The 15843-nt window shown below is 41.3% G+C and overlaps 1 protein-coding gene across 1 annotated transcript in view; it reads right to left on the reverse strand.

The window, feature by feature from the left end:
- Positions 1–1550: 1550 nt before the first annotated feature.
- The window catches only part of BRSK2 (BR serine/threonine kinase 2), a 304802-nt gene continuing 290509 nt past the window's right edge, over positions 1551–15843 (reverse strand). Inside the window, exons 26-27 of the mRNA XM_048948874.1 lie at positions 14149–14196; positions 1551–2395 (exon numbers count right to left, since the gene is read on the reverse strand). Coding sequence (XP_048804831.1) covers positions 2220–2395; positions 14149–14196 — 224 coding nt within the window. The 3' untranslated portion in view covers positions 1551–2219. The remainder of the gene's footprint in view (positions 2396–14148; positions 14197–15843) is intronic.

Below are 15843 nucleotides of genomic sequence, written 5' to 3' on the forward strand. Positions count from 1 at the left end.
CTGAGGAGGAGGAAAAAAGGCGGCGATTCTTCTTTCTCAAAGTCACAAGATGAACACTTACGGGGTTGCTGTGTCTTTTTTCCCCCTCCTCCGCAAAATAAATAAGAATCAATGTTGCCTCTACACAGTCATTAAACAGAAGATATATCTAACAGCTTATTTTTTAAATATATATATATGTATATATAAATAACCAAGACCTAAGAACTGAAACGCAAAAAAAAAAAGAAGGTCCCCATCCACCCAACCCCACCCTCCTCCCCTTCAAAAACAAAACAAAACAAACCAACAAACCAAAACAAACCAAAACAAAAAGAAAAACTAAAACTTTATAAAAATATCTTGCAGTAATTTTTAAAGTTTACAGTAGCTTCGTGATTAAGTCTCCCATTGCCCTGACTCCACCTTGCCTTGCTCAGATGAACTAAGTGCCAGTGATTTGCACACACACACACACAGGAAATAAAACCCAAGATAAGTCTCTTTTCTTCCTCTTCGTCTTCTTTTTTTCTTTTTTTTTTTCTTTTTTTTTTTTTCTCTTTTTTCTTAAGAAAAAAATTCACCCAAGCCAACGAATGAAATCGGTAACTTAAAGAAATAATAATACTGATATCAATGCAGCACTAGCAACACAACAATTGCCTCTAAATGCAGGGTGCGGTGGAGGCTCCAGCTGGTGGAAGAAGGTCCCAGCACGGTGGCACAGTGGCAGGGAGCTGACAGATGGGGAGGAAGGTGTCGAAGGAGGAACAGCAGTAGCAGCAGCAGCAACCGTGCCTGGCGGCGGGAGAGACAGTCCTTGGCAGAGTCTTGTCCCTCTTCTTTGCTACCAGAAGTTGCCTTTTCCCTAAGTTTTCATGTTTTGTTTGTATGTGTTTTATTCGTTTAACCCCCCTCTCCCTCCTAAGTTTACTCCTTTCCCCTTCCAGCAGGTCAAAAAGCAAAATGAGACGGCATTAAAAACAAAACGAATCAAAACAAAACACAATTATTTTCCGTGTATATATATGTATGTATGTATGTATGTATATTTTTATCAAAATATACGCACATAAATATACATGTATATATACATTAAAAAAAGGCCAAAAGAAACAGAAAAGGTGGCGGGGACAAAAAGAAGGTTAAGAAAATCCTGTGATGAAGCTCCCCAATACTGTCTTGGTTCAAGGCTTAGTTTTGAGTTGCTCCCAGCTGGTTTCTGATGAGAACGCGCTCTGGATCCACGCAACACTGCGCTCCCACTACCCCGTCTCCTTCCCTGCACCCTCCCGCTCCAGGCAGAGTTCACCTGCGCAGACAGAAGCTGCCAAGGGCAAAGGTTTCACTCCAACAATTTGCAACCTCCTTTCAGCCCAGATTTTGCAATCCAATAACTGAGCAGATCTCTCTTGTGGAGCACCAAAAATGAAAAAGAGAGAGGAAAAAAAAAAAGAAAAAAAAAAAGCAATAATAATAATAATAATAATAAAAAAAAAAAGCGTGCATTGGGGAGATGTTTGGGGAGAAGTGGGGGAGAAACCCACTTCCTGAAGGGAGAGGGGAGGCTGGGAACCTCAAACAGGACTGGTCCTTGGACAGTCTACATCGGTTGCCTTCCGTCAACAAGTGTCCGCAGAGCACAGAAGGTGAAGCCGTGGCTGACATGTTAACTTTTCGGGATAATTCCTGGTAGCAGAGCGGAAACAAGTGGTGTCGTCAGAAACACAGAGAGAGCATGAACAGAACAAGAAACAAACCGAAAGAAAACAAAAAGTAATCATAACAATAAAAAAAACCCAAAAAATCAGGAAGGAGAAAAAAAGAAAAAAAGAAAAAAAAGAAAAAACATTCAAAAAAAAAGGGAGGAAAAAAAAAAAAAGAAGCAATCAAAAAAAAAAAAAAACCACAACCCAAGATCTGTCGAACTGGGTTTGTCATCTGTGCTACCTTTTCTTTTCTTTCTTTTCTTTTCATTCTTTCGTTCGTTTGTTTTTGTGTTTGTTTCTGAGATATATATTATATATCATATATAAATATATATATGTATATATATACAGTCATTCCTTCATACAAAATTTGTCTATAGACAGTTTTGTACTGTTGTGGCAAGGTATATACATCCTTCTAGTTTAGAGGCTAGCTCGCTAAGGAATATTCTTTCATTCTTTCTTGCTTTATTTTTTTTGTTTTTTGTTTCTGATTTTGTTTCTAAGTTATTTAATTTTTTATGTGTTTATTTAAGGTTGGTCTTGTAGGCCGACTGATGAGACCATCTTTGCCTTGTCTTTGCCAGCAGGGTACTTATTGTCTCCTCTAGACCCATAGTCATTAGAACCGGAATCGCTCCGCTTGCTGTTTGCGCTATGCTTGGTTGGCGTGCCGGGGGGATGGCTCACCTGCCCGTTCTTCTCGTCTGAAAAAAGTTGTTTAATTACGTCAAAGAAGTTACTCAATGGGCTGCCTGGGTACACAAAACAGAGGAGACAAAAAAAGAAAGAAAGAAAGAAAGAAAGAAAAAAAAAAAAGAGAGGGAAAGAGAGAGAAAAAGAGGAGAGAAAGAGAGAGAACAAACAAACAAATGAACAATGGGGTTTTTAACGAGAAGAACATGATGAGGAGATCCAGAGCCACGTGCGTGGGGGTGTGTGGGGGATGAAGACAATGAGCAGGAAGAGGAAGAGTGTTTAGGATGGGACACCTACAGAAATAAAGAGGCTGGGAGCATCAAGCACCTACGGGTAGGTCCTAGTTTTGTCTTGAGCGGGTGGGCACAGCTGTCTCACCTAAAAAGAGGATGCAGCACCACATCGCTGAAATACGTAGTTCTGTCTATTACTTGCAGTCATTTGGCCATTCTGCACTGAAACATCAGTGAACGTAATGTGGGATACAGGCAAATCCCATCTTATTGTTGCTGTTACAAATGTCATTGTTGTTTTTTTTGTTTTGTTGTGTTTCTTTTTTTTTATGTGGTTGCCAATTGATGCTTTGCTTTGCAGCCCTGCTAAGTTACATGGCTGCACTGGGGATTATGCTTTTCTGCCTGCGTTTTGCTTCTGAGTATCTCCTTGCTCGCTTTTTAGACACTAGAACTCAAACACTTAAGTGCTCCAAGGGAGAAAGTATTTGAAAAACAAGCGATGGCTGACACGACTACCTCCATCTGTATGTGTGGTTTGTGGCTTGTGCTTGCAAGCTTCTAAGCATCTTCAGATCCTTCTTACAACAAGCACCTGGAAATAGAGATACTGAATGCTTTGTAGAAGCAGGTTGCTGTGCATGTATTTCTGGCACCTGCCGGGGTCAAGAACTACTTTCTCATTGTCCTGAATTTATTGTTTGGTTACAATACAGCCTCTGGAACACAGACATTGATTTCAGAGGAGCTAGGAGCCACAGAAGGATGTAGGACTGCATGCTGGTGGAACAGGTATCTCATTAAGCCAGCCAGAGGAGCAGGCTGTAGAAATAACATGGTTTGGCACTGTACATATGTTAGAATGTAATCTTTCATGCCATTTGAAAAAGTCTTTTTGCTCACCATTTCACTTTCTGATTAAATCAAAGATTCACTTTACCAAAGCCATTTTTCAATGGGGAGCACGATGCATCACAGACGCACCTCCAGGGGCCAAAAGGAACAGACAGAGCCTGGACTGAATGTAATGAGTCTTCTTCTAAAACCCTCTAAATGTGGGCATCTGAGAATTCTCAATTAACAAAGCACACACAAATATTATGTAAAGAGCCTCCATGTGCTTGACTAGCAGCTATGTGCCGGGTTTAATTATGCAGCTCCAAGATGGTTATATGCAATCCTTTAACTGGTCCTCAAAGGCCAGACAATCTTCTCTTCATTCCTGATTGCCTTAAGTTTAATGCAACAAAAGACCCAGCTGTGTTTCAGCACAAGCGATATCAATCCAGGAATGGTCCACAGAGGTTTCATGGCACAGCAGCTTGGGCTGGACCTGCTAAGGGGGATGGGATGTCCTTACAATGACCCTCTGGCCTACCTGCTAAAGAAGAGACCTGTACAGCAGATTCCTTCTTGACACTCTAATTCCCTTTGCAATAATGCATATACCTCTGTGCCTCTACATTACTGTGGAAGGTCATACTTGAAGAAAAACTCGTGATGTTTTTCTCAGTATTGGGACTGTTGGCTCCACTGTTATAACAAATTCAAATCAGCTAATTTATACCCCATCTAAACGATTTCATCCTCCAGCTCCCAGAAGGCTCCTTGTTTCTGCTGTGCAGTGATGTGGTAGTTGTGAAGAGTGGGACCTTTCATTCCCGAGACGGCAACATTCAGTCCAGAGCAAAGAGGCTTCTTCATAGCAGAGATCCCCACTCACCCACAGTTAGTGGAAGCTGGTGGCTTAATAATCTATTTCTTTTCGCTTTTATTACACACATAAGCAGACTGGTTACCACAGTGGGCAAGTACTGTCTCTGTGTGGTAACATCTGAAGGACTTGTAGCATGCTTTCTTATTCCCTAAAGGAAGATCCTAGACAGACATCAACTGTTGATATGCAAAGAAAAAGAAAAAAGATAGCATTTGTGCCTTCCAAAACTGAATGTATTACTCTTCTTCCACTGGCCCATGCTAGCCATGTAGTTGCTGCTTTCCTCTGTGTGGTAACAGGCATTGAGAAAAATCACATGGCTGACATACAGAGAGATGGATCTCAGTCTTACTCATCTAATTCATTCCTTGCCTTCCTGTACTTGCTGTTTTGTGTTTAACCTACTGCTGGCCCTGTTTCCATCTATGTGTCGAATTATACCAGCGCCCCAAGCAAATGGTTGTTAGTTTCTGGAAGGGCACCACTCAGCTAACAGATTCAGAGATGCAGGATGCAAACAAGCAGCCAGGAGAAACACGTAACTCAAATTCTGGCTAATAAAAGAAAACCTACCAAACTCTCAGCTATTTCTGGGTCAGAACTCCCCGAGCTCCACCTGCCTCCTTCCACATGTGTGCAAATGCTTTGGAATAGGGATAGCTCTTCCACATCTACACCTTCTAATTCACCCTAAGCTGCTCTGTATGCATGTTGAGCTCATGCTCATTTAATATCTGCTCAGACTCATTTCTACTTCAAGTGAATATTCTCTTTCAATGAAAAAATAAAGCAAACACTCAACCTTGATTGCAGGAATGTGGACAAATCTGGTCATTATGTGGCTTTGGACCCCTCATCCTCATAAGCAAATGGAGTCAGCAGAGAGAATGGAAAAAGAGCACTAAAAAAAATGCTGGATAGGGAAAGACTGCTAGGTTGGGAGAAAAAGGGAGGGAAGTATCTCTAGTTATTCAGCTGAGCAGTTTATTCAACAAGCTTAGAGGGAAAGAGGAGGGCAGAGAAAGAAGCGCTCTGCAGGAACTGGGAAAATTTTAGTTTTCACATAGACAGGAACAGCGGACAAAGGTACAACTTGCAAAAAGGGAGCAATAAAACATTTTGAAAATTGTACGTAAATATCTGGTATTCGACAAGTTCTGATACAGGATTTTTAATCATCCTATTAAAATATGCAGCCCCTGTTTCATCCACCCTTTCTCCTTCCCATGCCCTACTGGCTTTCGGGTACCTGGAGATTTACTGCAGCAAAGAGTATTTAACAGTCTGCTTTTTCTTTGCCTGTATCACTACTGGATTTCTTACAATCAGCATTTTTCAGGTAAAATTTTAATGGGAGGTAGGAAATCCTTAGGGATATTGAATGAGAGCTACTGAAAAATAAAATAGGCCATTTCACTAACCCCTTCCTTTCTTTGCCTTTCACAGTGTCTGGACTTGTAATTAAAAACTTGGTATTAATCCTTTCATATCTTGCAGTTAGGAAAGGACTGATCCTAAGCCAAGCACTACAGACAATCACATTGATGTTATCTACACGACAGCTTGTTAGCCCACGCTCAGGCTTGTCTAGATACTGGTCTTTGAACAGACAAAGAGTCCTCACATTTCTCTCTGGGGATATGTAAACATAGGTCAGCTATGCTGGAAGCATGAAAATGGTGACTGTTGTTGCTCCTTTCAGTTTTCAGTTGCCTTTGGGCTGATGCGGCCAGTAAAACAAGACTTGAAAATGCAGGTGATGATTTTTAGGACAGTTTTTTCAGCAATCTTCCACTCCTTGCATCCAGTACAAAATATGTAATAGGCTCTTAGACCTGCAAATCCATCTGGGGGCCTCAAAGAGACTTTCTCTGTTATGTAAAAATGTGAGATGACATCCCATTTCCTCCGGACAGGGATGAAGGTTTGGCTTACTGATTTTTCAAACTTCCCTGATATTTCATGCATCTGTAACTAAGGTCTTCTTTCCCCTTGAGAGCAAACGTTCACCAACATAAAGAGGGCAGGAAGGGCAGCAAGGGTGAGAAACTGTGAGAAGGTTCAGAAGCAGGAAGGGAGGTTCAGAGCATTAGGTTTACTTCTGTTAGGAGGAGATGGATATGTGCATTTCTGAGTTAGTCCAAGGAGCCAGATGCTGCAAGATGGGGAGGGAAATGGGTTTGAAAACAAGCACTGAAGCTTATGAAAGGGTCATGTATTGAAGGGACACTAAAGAAATAGATTTATGGAGAAGGCACTAATTTGTGGCACTTGTGTGCAGCATCACCATGGCCAAATTCCTCAAAGTGAATGCATTTTAACACAGACAGTAAAAGGAAGAAGCAGGGCTGGGAAGGGGCACTGAGAGGTAAAAGGAAGCTGGGCAGATATCTTGTATCAACCCTCAGAGTACTCTACTCTATCTCATTTGCTTTTCTGCCAAAGTGTCACAGGGGCTAGGAGCAAAGTTGAACTGGCACATCCAGGTTAAGAGAGGAAAGAGAAAAGGAGGTGATGCACTCCAGGTACCAGGAGTGGCACCAGAAGAGGATTCACCTGCTCTGACCTTGCCACGACCCTCAGCATCCTTCCCAGGAGATTAACAAGTGTGGAACAAGCAGCTTCTGGACAGGCTTGGAGGCTTCTATCTCTGGAGACTGCTCTTTTGTAACATTCTAAGATAGCCACATAAGGACTTGGTCCTGTTCAGATTAAAGCAAATGGCAGCACTCCCACGGATTTAATGAAAGCAAACTTTCTTGTCCTGTGAAAACATCTCTCTTATATCTATAATGACATTTAATGCACTAATCTTTTTGGTGCTGACCAGCAAGTTGAATAAAGCAAATACATCATCTATGGGATTACTCTCTGCCTTTTCTTTCTCTGTGGCCTGATAAATTATTTAATTTCTGCACTTTTAACTTAGGCTTTGGAAGAAAGTGAATGGGAAAACATTGGTCTGCCTTCTGCCTGCCTCTGCTACTTACAGCACAAATTCCTTTCCCTTTATGCGCTGGAGGATTCGTTGTTGTTGTTTGTTTTTGTTTCCTTTTTTTCATCCCTAGTTTGCTCTTCATCTCAACATCAGCCATGTTTTCAGTGAATCACAGCACAATCCAACTCTTTCCACATAATGCATCAAAACACTTTTTTGATAACTGATAATCTACTCCCTTTCAAACCCATTCTGCTACTCTGACATAGTTCTATCCCTCTTTGTTAAGACTAAGCATGTTTGTTTTCTGTTGGCAGAGTCCCTTTGCCTTCAGTAACAGAAGATGTAACATACAGAACCCACTCCTAGACTATATGCACTGCAAGGGATGACAGAGAGATAAAAGTGGCCTGTTTCTCTGTTCCTACAAGATTATGCAGGGTTTTTTTTTTTCTTCTCCAGACCAAGGAGCCCCTGGCCTAGGCATTCTACAAATGTGAATCAGAGAGAGGCCCTAAGGAGCTCACTTATTGCCAAAGGAGACTATACAGAGTTTTTGCTCAACCCACTTAACATTAAGTTGGATATATAAGGTTTCCCTCTGCAATGGAGAAGGGTGACTGAAAAGCTGTTGCAATGTCATGCTGGAAGCCTTCACATAGAACTTCTTCCTAGACTATGAACCCACCCTACACCACCTGACATGAGCAGAAGGAACTGCTAAAATCGCAGGACTGGTTCTTCTCTAAAAATACAGGACGTTTGAAAACCTTTTCAGGTTGAAAGTACATGGTTTTATATTTGCTAGATTTTTGAACTGTCATGATAGATTGACCAGCACATGTTCTCCCAGTATTTTTTTTCCCTGCTAAATTATATAATGAGATGGTTGTTTTAGTTTTATTTTGGCTTAGGACTAGAAAATGGGGACAGACTGAGTCCACAGAACAACTTGAGTTTCTTAACAGGACAAATGAATTGTAATTGGGAAAGACCATTTCCAAAGGAAACAACAGAGCTTCTTTTCCAGAGCCAATGGACTCTGTCAGTAAAAGAGCCAGCTGATAACAGTGTTTGCAGAAACAGAATGCTGCTGGGAACTACTCAGCTTATCAGACGCTGTTAGCACAGGTGTCCATACTATTGGGAGAATGTGAGAACTTTCAGCTGCTACACATCTGAGCAGATTCAAACCAATCTGACACGTAAATCCTTCTTCTTACTCCCCTAAAACATGCCTTCTCCTGTGCAGGAGGCATTCTGCTCAGTCTTGTGTGCTTTTTCTCTCTCATACACACACAGAGAAACTGAAATTCAGGTCAGCCTCTCCTGTCACAGGCAATATAACTGAGACAGGTAGTTCTTAGGTGATGAGTTAGAGAATGGTGGATGCAGACAGCAAAAACCCAAATATACGTGGCCAATTTCCTAGCTGCTACCTTCTGCAAAGCTATAACAAAAGTAATTAATTAGAAAACAAATCCCCACTATGGATGAAAAACTCCAACCACTTCAGTGCCACCACAGAACATTCAAAAAAGGAGACATGATGATGGAGAGGAAAAAATTGTGTGTTCATTTGGACAGCTGGTGGCACTGAAAGAGCAGGCAAAGATAGAGCTGGGATGAAGAGATACCAGATTTTGTTGTGGAATCATGCTGTTCTGGCAAATTGGCTGGTAAAGGACTCAGCCCAAGAATGCTTTGTATCTGTCTGTCCTTTTACAAAGATCTGCCTGCACAAGCGTGTGATGAGAGGGGAAGCTGATCATGTATACTCATAAAGCCGCAACAGATGATATTATTGCTGCCACCCATTCTCTTTAAGACTTCAGCTGCTTCATTCAATTTTGTTTTTTGTGTCCATAAAAATGTCAAAAATATATTGGCACTTAATAATACTATTTTTCCCTTTCTGACAGATGGGTGTTTATGTGTGATCTTACAGGCTTTAAGTTCTCAGACCTGTTCCTAAGAAATAAACTCTGTATGCTGGAGAAAAGTTAATTCCTCATTTCCTTTGAATCAATCAATCCCTTCAAAATATGATTCCACTTTCAGGAGAGGCCATCTCAGATTCAACTCAGCACAGCAAGCAAATATTCACATGGAATATCCTGAAGTACTGCTTGTCATAAATAAAGTACTGTTATGTTAATTAAGAGAGAAGTGTGTTTTCTGTATTAGATATTAACAAAGAAGAGAGGAGAAGATTTTGTATTGGGCAATAGAAGTCTGGTAGAAGTCAAAACAGAATCTGATACATAACAATACATCTGGAGTCATCTTTAGTGCCAAGCTGCCATTTTTATTGCTACCTTCTTCGACAGTGCAAAAATATGAGTTATGAATTGGAAAATAAGTTTCTCCTGAAAGCAACACTAGAAAGAGATACAACTACTGTGTGGTATTCGTATTCGTTTGGACAGCAAATAGCTATGGAATAATTAATAGCAGGAAATCTGGCTTGAACTATTCGGAAAATCGGACTTATCTAAGTTATCATAATTCACACATTATGATAGAATATGTGATCTTTCAGGTGGGCTTCCACCCTAGATCTCTCATTTGGGTCCCAATTTATATCCATGTCCATCAAGAATCAGTTACACTCAGAAAGATGAGCAGTGAGCTCATTTATCAGAAATGATAATAAAGAGAACACTGTTCCGACAACCTCACTGTGCAACAATGGTGAAGAGAATCCTTCAGCTGGGAGGACAGTATATGTCTTTTTTCCTTTTTTCTGCAGGTCTTTGTGCTTCTACCATCAGTTATGACTTCAAGAATGTGAATCACCAACTTTCTCTTCCATTAAAGCTCAAATGGCTACTCTAAATGAAATAGTTACTTCAAATAACACCAACATGGATCACTTCTGAGAGCTTCAAAACCAGTATTTTGCTGCTGTAACACCAAGAGTCTCTAAGCTACCACTAAGTTACATGCCACAATCCCGATATGATGTAATCAATTTTAAACTACAACACCTCTCCTAATTCCTCAAGTTGCTTGGGATGCTACTGAGATGGGCTTGCATCTGTATGAATGAAACTGCATTTGCAAGGAGGTATGAAGAGAAGCCTTTACTGCAAGAGGACGTGCAGAGAGGATGATTGGTGATGGTGGGCAATGTAAGGTGTCTCAGAATAAGAAGCTATGTAAACAATCTAAATATATTCTAGACATTAGAAGCAAGAGATTCCAGTGAGATTCACTGGAAAGATATGAAAGGCAAGTGGATCTGCTGTGCTTCCGCTTTGATCAGATCATTTTGGTGACAGTCACTGGTTCACACGAGGATCCTTAAAGCTTCTTGCTTAACTGGTGCCAGGAATTCAGTTTTCAAACTGTAAGCAGCAACATGGGATGTATAAAAATAAGCATTTTGATTTTTCAAATAGTCTTCTGACTATTCTTGTGTCACAGAATTATGGTCTAAGATTCTGCAAGAAAGTAAGCTTGTGCAATGCCGAGCACAGCAGCAAGATTTGACTGGGGCTGTGCTAATTATACAGTAATAATCTCCCATTTTCTTGAAGTGCTTGTGACGTAACTGAAAACTTCCTGAGATTCATGAGGGATGAAAACAACAAAGAAAACTGCTTTACTTGGAAATAAAACTCAGCCCCAGACAGCTGAGATACATATATATATATAAATCCCCTATATATATATATATATATATATGTATATCCCCTATCCCCTTTCTGCCAGCAGCCAGCACCTTGCTGAAACATGCTTCCTAAGGACTCTAAAAAATTAGAGACGGTTGGGAAAAGGAGTTATCAAAGGCTATGAAACAGCTTCACTACTGATCCAACCATCCAAATAAACTCTCGGCTCACTTATTAAAGGCCTTAAAGTCATCCGAGCTCATAAAGACAGACTCTTTTTTGAACGAGGACTAGTAAAATGGCACTGTGGGCTTCTGTGTGGTATATATCAATGGTTCCAGATCCAACACACTCAAACTACAAAGCTTGACAGCCTTAGTAGTTTGAGTACCTGTTAGAACCTCAGTGTTAATCATACAATCCATTCTTCAATGAGGTAGACATAAATACCAGATTAGATGATAGTAAAGAGGTCTCTCAATCCTGCCTCAAAAGAATCTAAATCTAGCTCACCTTTTTACAGCTATGTTGAATTTATAAGGCTTAATGGCAGCACATAAAGTAATAAAGCTTATTTGTCACTAAACTGATCTGGCTCTGAATACACAAGGGAAAGATCAGCTAAGCTAGAAGGTATCACTCCTACAGGCAGTTTTCAGGCTACAGATTCATTTTAAATGTAAAGGGCTATTATAAGGCAAAGTTATTCTTATACACAGATATTAAAGACTTCACAAAAATCAATTAAGTCTTCCTGACACTAGAAATGCTCCTTCCCCTGCTGAAACAGGTGGAAACAAAATAAAATACTGCATCCCTGAGTGCATTTCAACTTGATCATGAGACAAACAATTTTCTTCTCTTGTGAAACACTGGGAGTTGGCAGCAGTTTACCAGTGTGCACAGATAGAACAGATACAGAGGCAGCATTTGAACACTGGCAGCTCCTATGACATACCTCAGCTGTACAAGAACTACTTTTCAATGCTAATGTCTAAATGCAAAAGCACATCTCAGACTGATGATGACTGCTAACAGAAGACAAGTTAATATTTAAAGGGCTAAATAAATTTGCCTTGCTGCTAATTACAATGGTTTATATTGAGTGAAGAGATACTCCTCATTCCCACCACAGCTTTCACATAGTTAAGCCTGGCATAAAACCTTTGATTTGCTCTTCCTGCTCCAGTGCTAGCTCTTGCAAAAATGCCCTTTTATGTTCATTCTCAGAATGTGGAACAATGATAACGTCACAAAAATGCTCAGCATAGTTTTTCTTACTCCATTGGCCGTCTCTATATGAACACTGTGCCAACTCCACAGGACTATGCTCAAAGTCACAGAGGACAGTTTGCCAATACTAGGCAAAATCCCAATTCATTCCCCTTTACTCCCCTGACTAAATGTTGGACGAGCTCTCTTGTGCATGAAATAGCTCTTCACATATTTAGGAGGGTGGTATTCAGCACAGTGAATGTCATCACTACTTCCATTTTTTACGAACACACCAAAGGCAATTTGATTCAAAGGAAGCAGCTCCATTACCTTGACAACCCTTCCTTTCTCTTTTCTAGATCTACCGACATCTTCTGTTCAGACTGTAGCTGCCACAAAACAGTCTCCCTTCTGGCCATCACCTTGTTGTCTTTGTCCCTGATGGATGCTGACACTGTGACAGCTGAAGGACCTGAGCTGGGAATGAACAGTAATGCTCTATCTAGAGAGCACAGAAGACTGGCTGGTTATCTGTGTATCTTGATTAACTTGCAAGCAATCAGCAGAATCAGCATTTCAGTATTATCATATGATGCGGATGTCGGATCCGGGCAAGAAAGAAAGGCTTGAGGAAGAAGAGAGATCTGCTGTCTGATACCTTCAAGACAAAGCTGGAGGTCTCCCTACAAGTTAAATGAGTCTTCTTGAAGAGATCAGAAACAGAGTGAACCAGAGAACTCAAATAAGAAATCATATGAGCTCTCCTCAAAGAAAAAAAAATATCATCAAATCTGCTCCTTAAGGAAAAGGAATCATCTGAAATACAGAACAATTTCTGCTCTCAGTCACACATGCATAAACCTAACATTATCTCCACTGTGACAACTTGACTGTGGAACGACTCCAGAAGAACTTCCCTCAGTTTACAAAGAGATGACGCAGGAGTCACAGGTCCAGCTGGAGAGCAGTACCAGCTCAGTGATCACTTCCTCAACAGCTTGTGTTCCCTTGCACAGAAATGTCTGAATTCAACCCAGTTACCAGAATGGAAGTCCTACGAGAACAGATTTCTCTTGCACAGAACCTTTCCACGCAAGATGTAAGAGCAAAAAAACCCAAAACACCCAATCTTTTAGCATTTGGGTATTTCCACTACTGTATTTGAAGGAGCCAGTAAGGCCACAGGTAAGGATGGAAAGAATAGTTCATGTGTGCACAGAGCAGAAGGAGGGCAAGGGACAAGTTAACCAAAATTCATGGAACCCCAAGCAAGCTGAGATGCAAATTTTGCAGAAAATTCCTTTTTTTCTTTTTTTTTTTTTTTTTTGTCATTCCTAACAAAATTCTGAATCCCCAAAAGGTTCACTGTCCTCCAGCTAGAAACACAACACAGTTCCCCAAGACCAGACTGGTACTATGACAGTTAAATGTCTGGCTAAATGTCTGGTAGATAATATGCAGTGCATTTTATGGAAGATTTAAAAGGGCCTTATCCTAAACATACATGGAAAAGAAGGGAGTGGATGCAAAAGGGAATTAAATAACAGAGCAATTCTGTCTCAATAAATCAAAGGAAACCAAGGGAGACAGCAGCTAGCAGGGCAGCATTCAGCTTCACTGCTGAAAAGGGACTGAAGAATTACGAATCAAAGGCAGCAACAACATCAACAATAACAAAAAAAAAGAAAAAAAAAAAAAAGGAAAAAAAAAGGAAAAAGAACAGAAAATTACTGGTCTGGGTGACAGTGAGGGAAGGAATCTGAAGTGCAACACCACACACTTGTGCTATGAAGGGGAAAGCCGTGGTGGAGCCTGTGCATCTTGTGCATGGATGGGGAGGAACAGAATAAGGAGTATATGCTTGTGTCTGCCGGGTAAGAGAAGGACACTGTGGGCTTGTACATGTTGGGTAGTCTTGAAAAGAGAGTGGGAGAGCAGGGATAAGGAAGGGGAAGAGGTGGAAGGGACAGGGCGGTGCATTATTATGTTGCTCAGCAGGGACTGGGGAAGGAGAAAAGGCAGAAGGGAAGGAAGTTCTTACCACATTTGGAAAGTCTGCCAGTCATCAACTCCATACAGTTAGTGGTGTCTAGATCATAGAACGGAAAGAGGAGGGAGGGAGGGAAAAACATAAAAAAAAGGTTTCCATACCTCTGTGCATAAAGTAGTGACTTAGCACATTATTACCTGAAGCAGGAAACATACACATCTTGGATTTTACACAACCTAAGCCAAATTCTGCCACCCACTTTATGCCAGTGCACACCTGGCCATAGGACTGGGAGTGGAGCTTGCCTCAGTCCTGCTGCTTCCATCCACATCTTTATCATAGCTATGCGTATTCAAGAGATGTCGGAAGCATTCTGCCATTACACTAACAAACTAAAAGACTAGAAATACGTTCTTTCCCCTGGACAGCTTTACAGATTATTCTGCAGCACACGGGCAATGTCCAGCCAGCTGATCTATCTACACTGAAGGTTTGAGGGAGGGAGAGAATGCAGCACTGTGCTACTGGACATGTACAGGTGGCTACTTACATAACTCAAAAACATCTTTTAGAAGCCCAGTGCCCAAGTCCTCAACACAATTCTGCCTCTATCATTCACATGTAGTCTCTTCTTGCTTTCAATGGCACCATTCACAGGCAACAAAATTACTTCCAGAAAGGGTAACAGAATCTATCTAAGACATTATTGTTCACTTTGTGCACAGCTCCCATTGCCACAGCCTCTGAGTGCTTTTAACTCAGGTGAAATAAGCAAGAAGGAGCTCTATGTGTAAGCTTTAATGCAGAGAACTAGTCCTGCTGGCCACTTTCCTGTAGAACATGCAGGCAAGCAAGATCTGTCACTGTCAGTCAGGGTGCCCTGACAGTGGGACCTCACTGTTGTGTTTCTGAGTGCTGGGCAGTTGCTGAGGAGCCAGCAGGTACCAGTTACTTCACTCAGTTTAGTTTTGGGTCTTGTCCTGCCTGACCTTTAAATAAGCACCCAGGTATTGGAAGAAATAGGTTTCTCAGAAACATGCACACATATGTCCCAAATCCCTGTCTGCCAGGAAGATCTAACTATTCTCTATCTGCTAAACAGTCTGCACGAGAGAGGGTAGGTCCACTTCCAGCATTCATTTCCACAGAAAAGTAATTTGAAAAGGCGAGGAAGGGGTGCTGGATACGCCTAGGTATGCTGAATCCATGCTAGAAGAACATGGATGTGTTTTCTGATGGAACCAGGCCTGCACTCATATTATCATCTGGGAATGCAAGGAGGAGAGAGCACAGGTGTCTGGTCACAGTGACGTACAAAAAGCATCTGAGGAGACATTCCACCCCCAAGGCTGAAGGCAGGCTGGCAGCGCTGAATGGGAGATGAAACCCACGGAAGCGTTCCCAGAAAGGCACATGACTAAAAGAAGCAAAGGAAAACAGGAGGTGAAGGAGAAGACAGGATTCAGGATCCGGAACAAGATGTCTGATAGGTGGGGAGTTCACCTGTCACTGGATGTTCTGAGTAGAAAGCAAATTAAACTCCTAAGAACACTCCTCCCTGAAGATGCCTAACAGGTTTAAGAAGTGCCTACTGATTGAGTCAATTGATTGAGCTGCTGATTGAGTCAATGACAAGGAGTCACAATCAGAAGCTTGCATTGTTTTTTTTCTTTAGTAACTTGGAGAAGTTAGCCATCTGATGCCTTGTGCTGTTTCCTGTCCAACTCTGAGTCAACTACACCCAGC

Source organism: Lagopus muta, chromosome 6, assembly GCF_023343835.1.
Source record: "Lagopus muta isolate bLagMut1 chromosome 6, bLagMut1 primary, whole genome shotgun sequence".
NCBI classification, from domain to species: Eukaryota; Metazoa; Chordata; class Aves; order Galliformes; family Phasianidae; genus Lagopus; species Lagopus muta.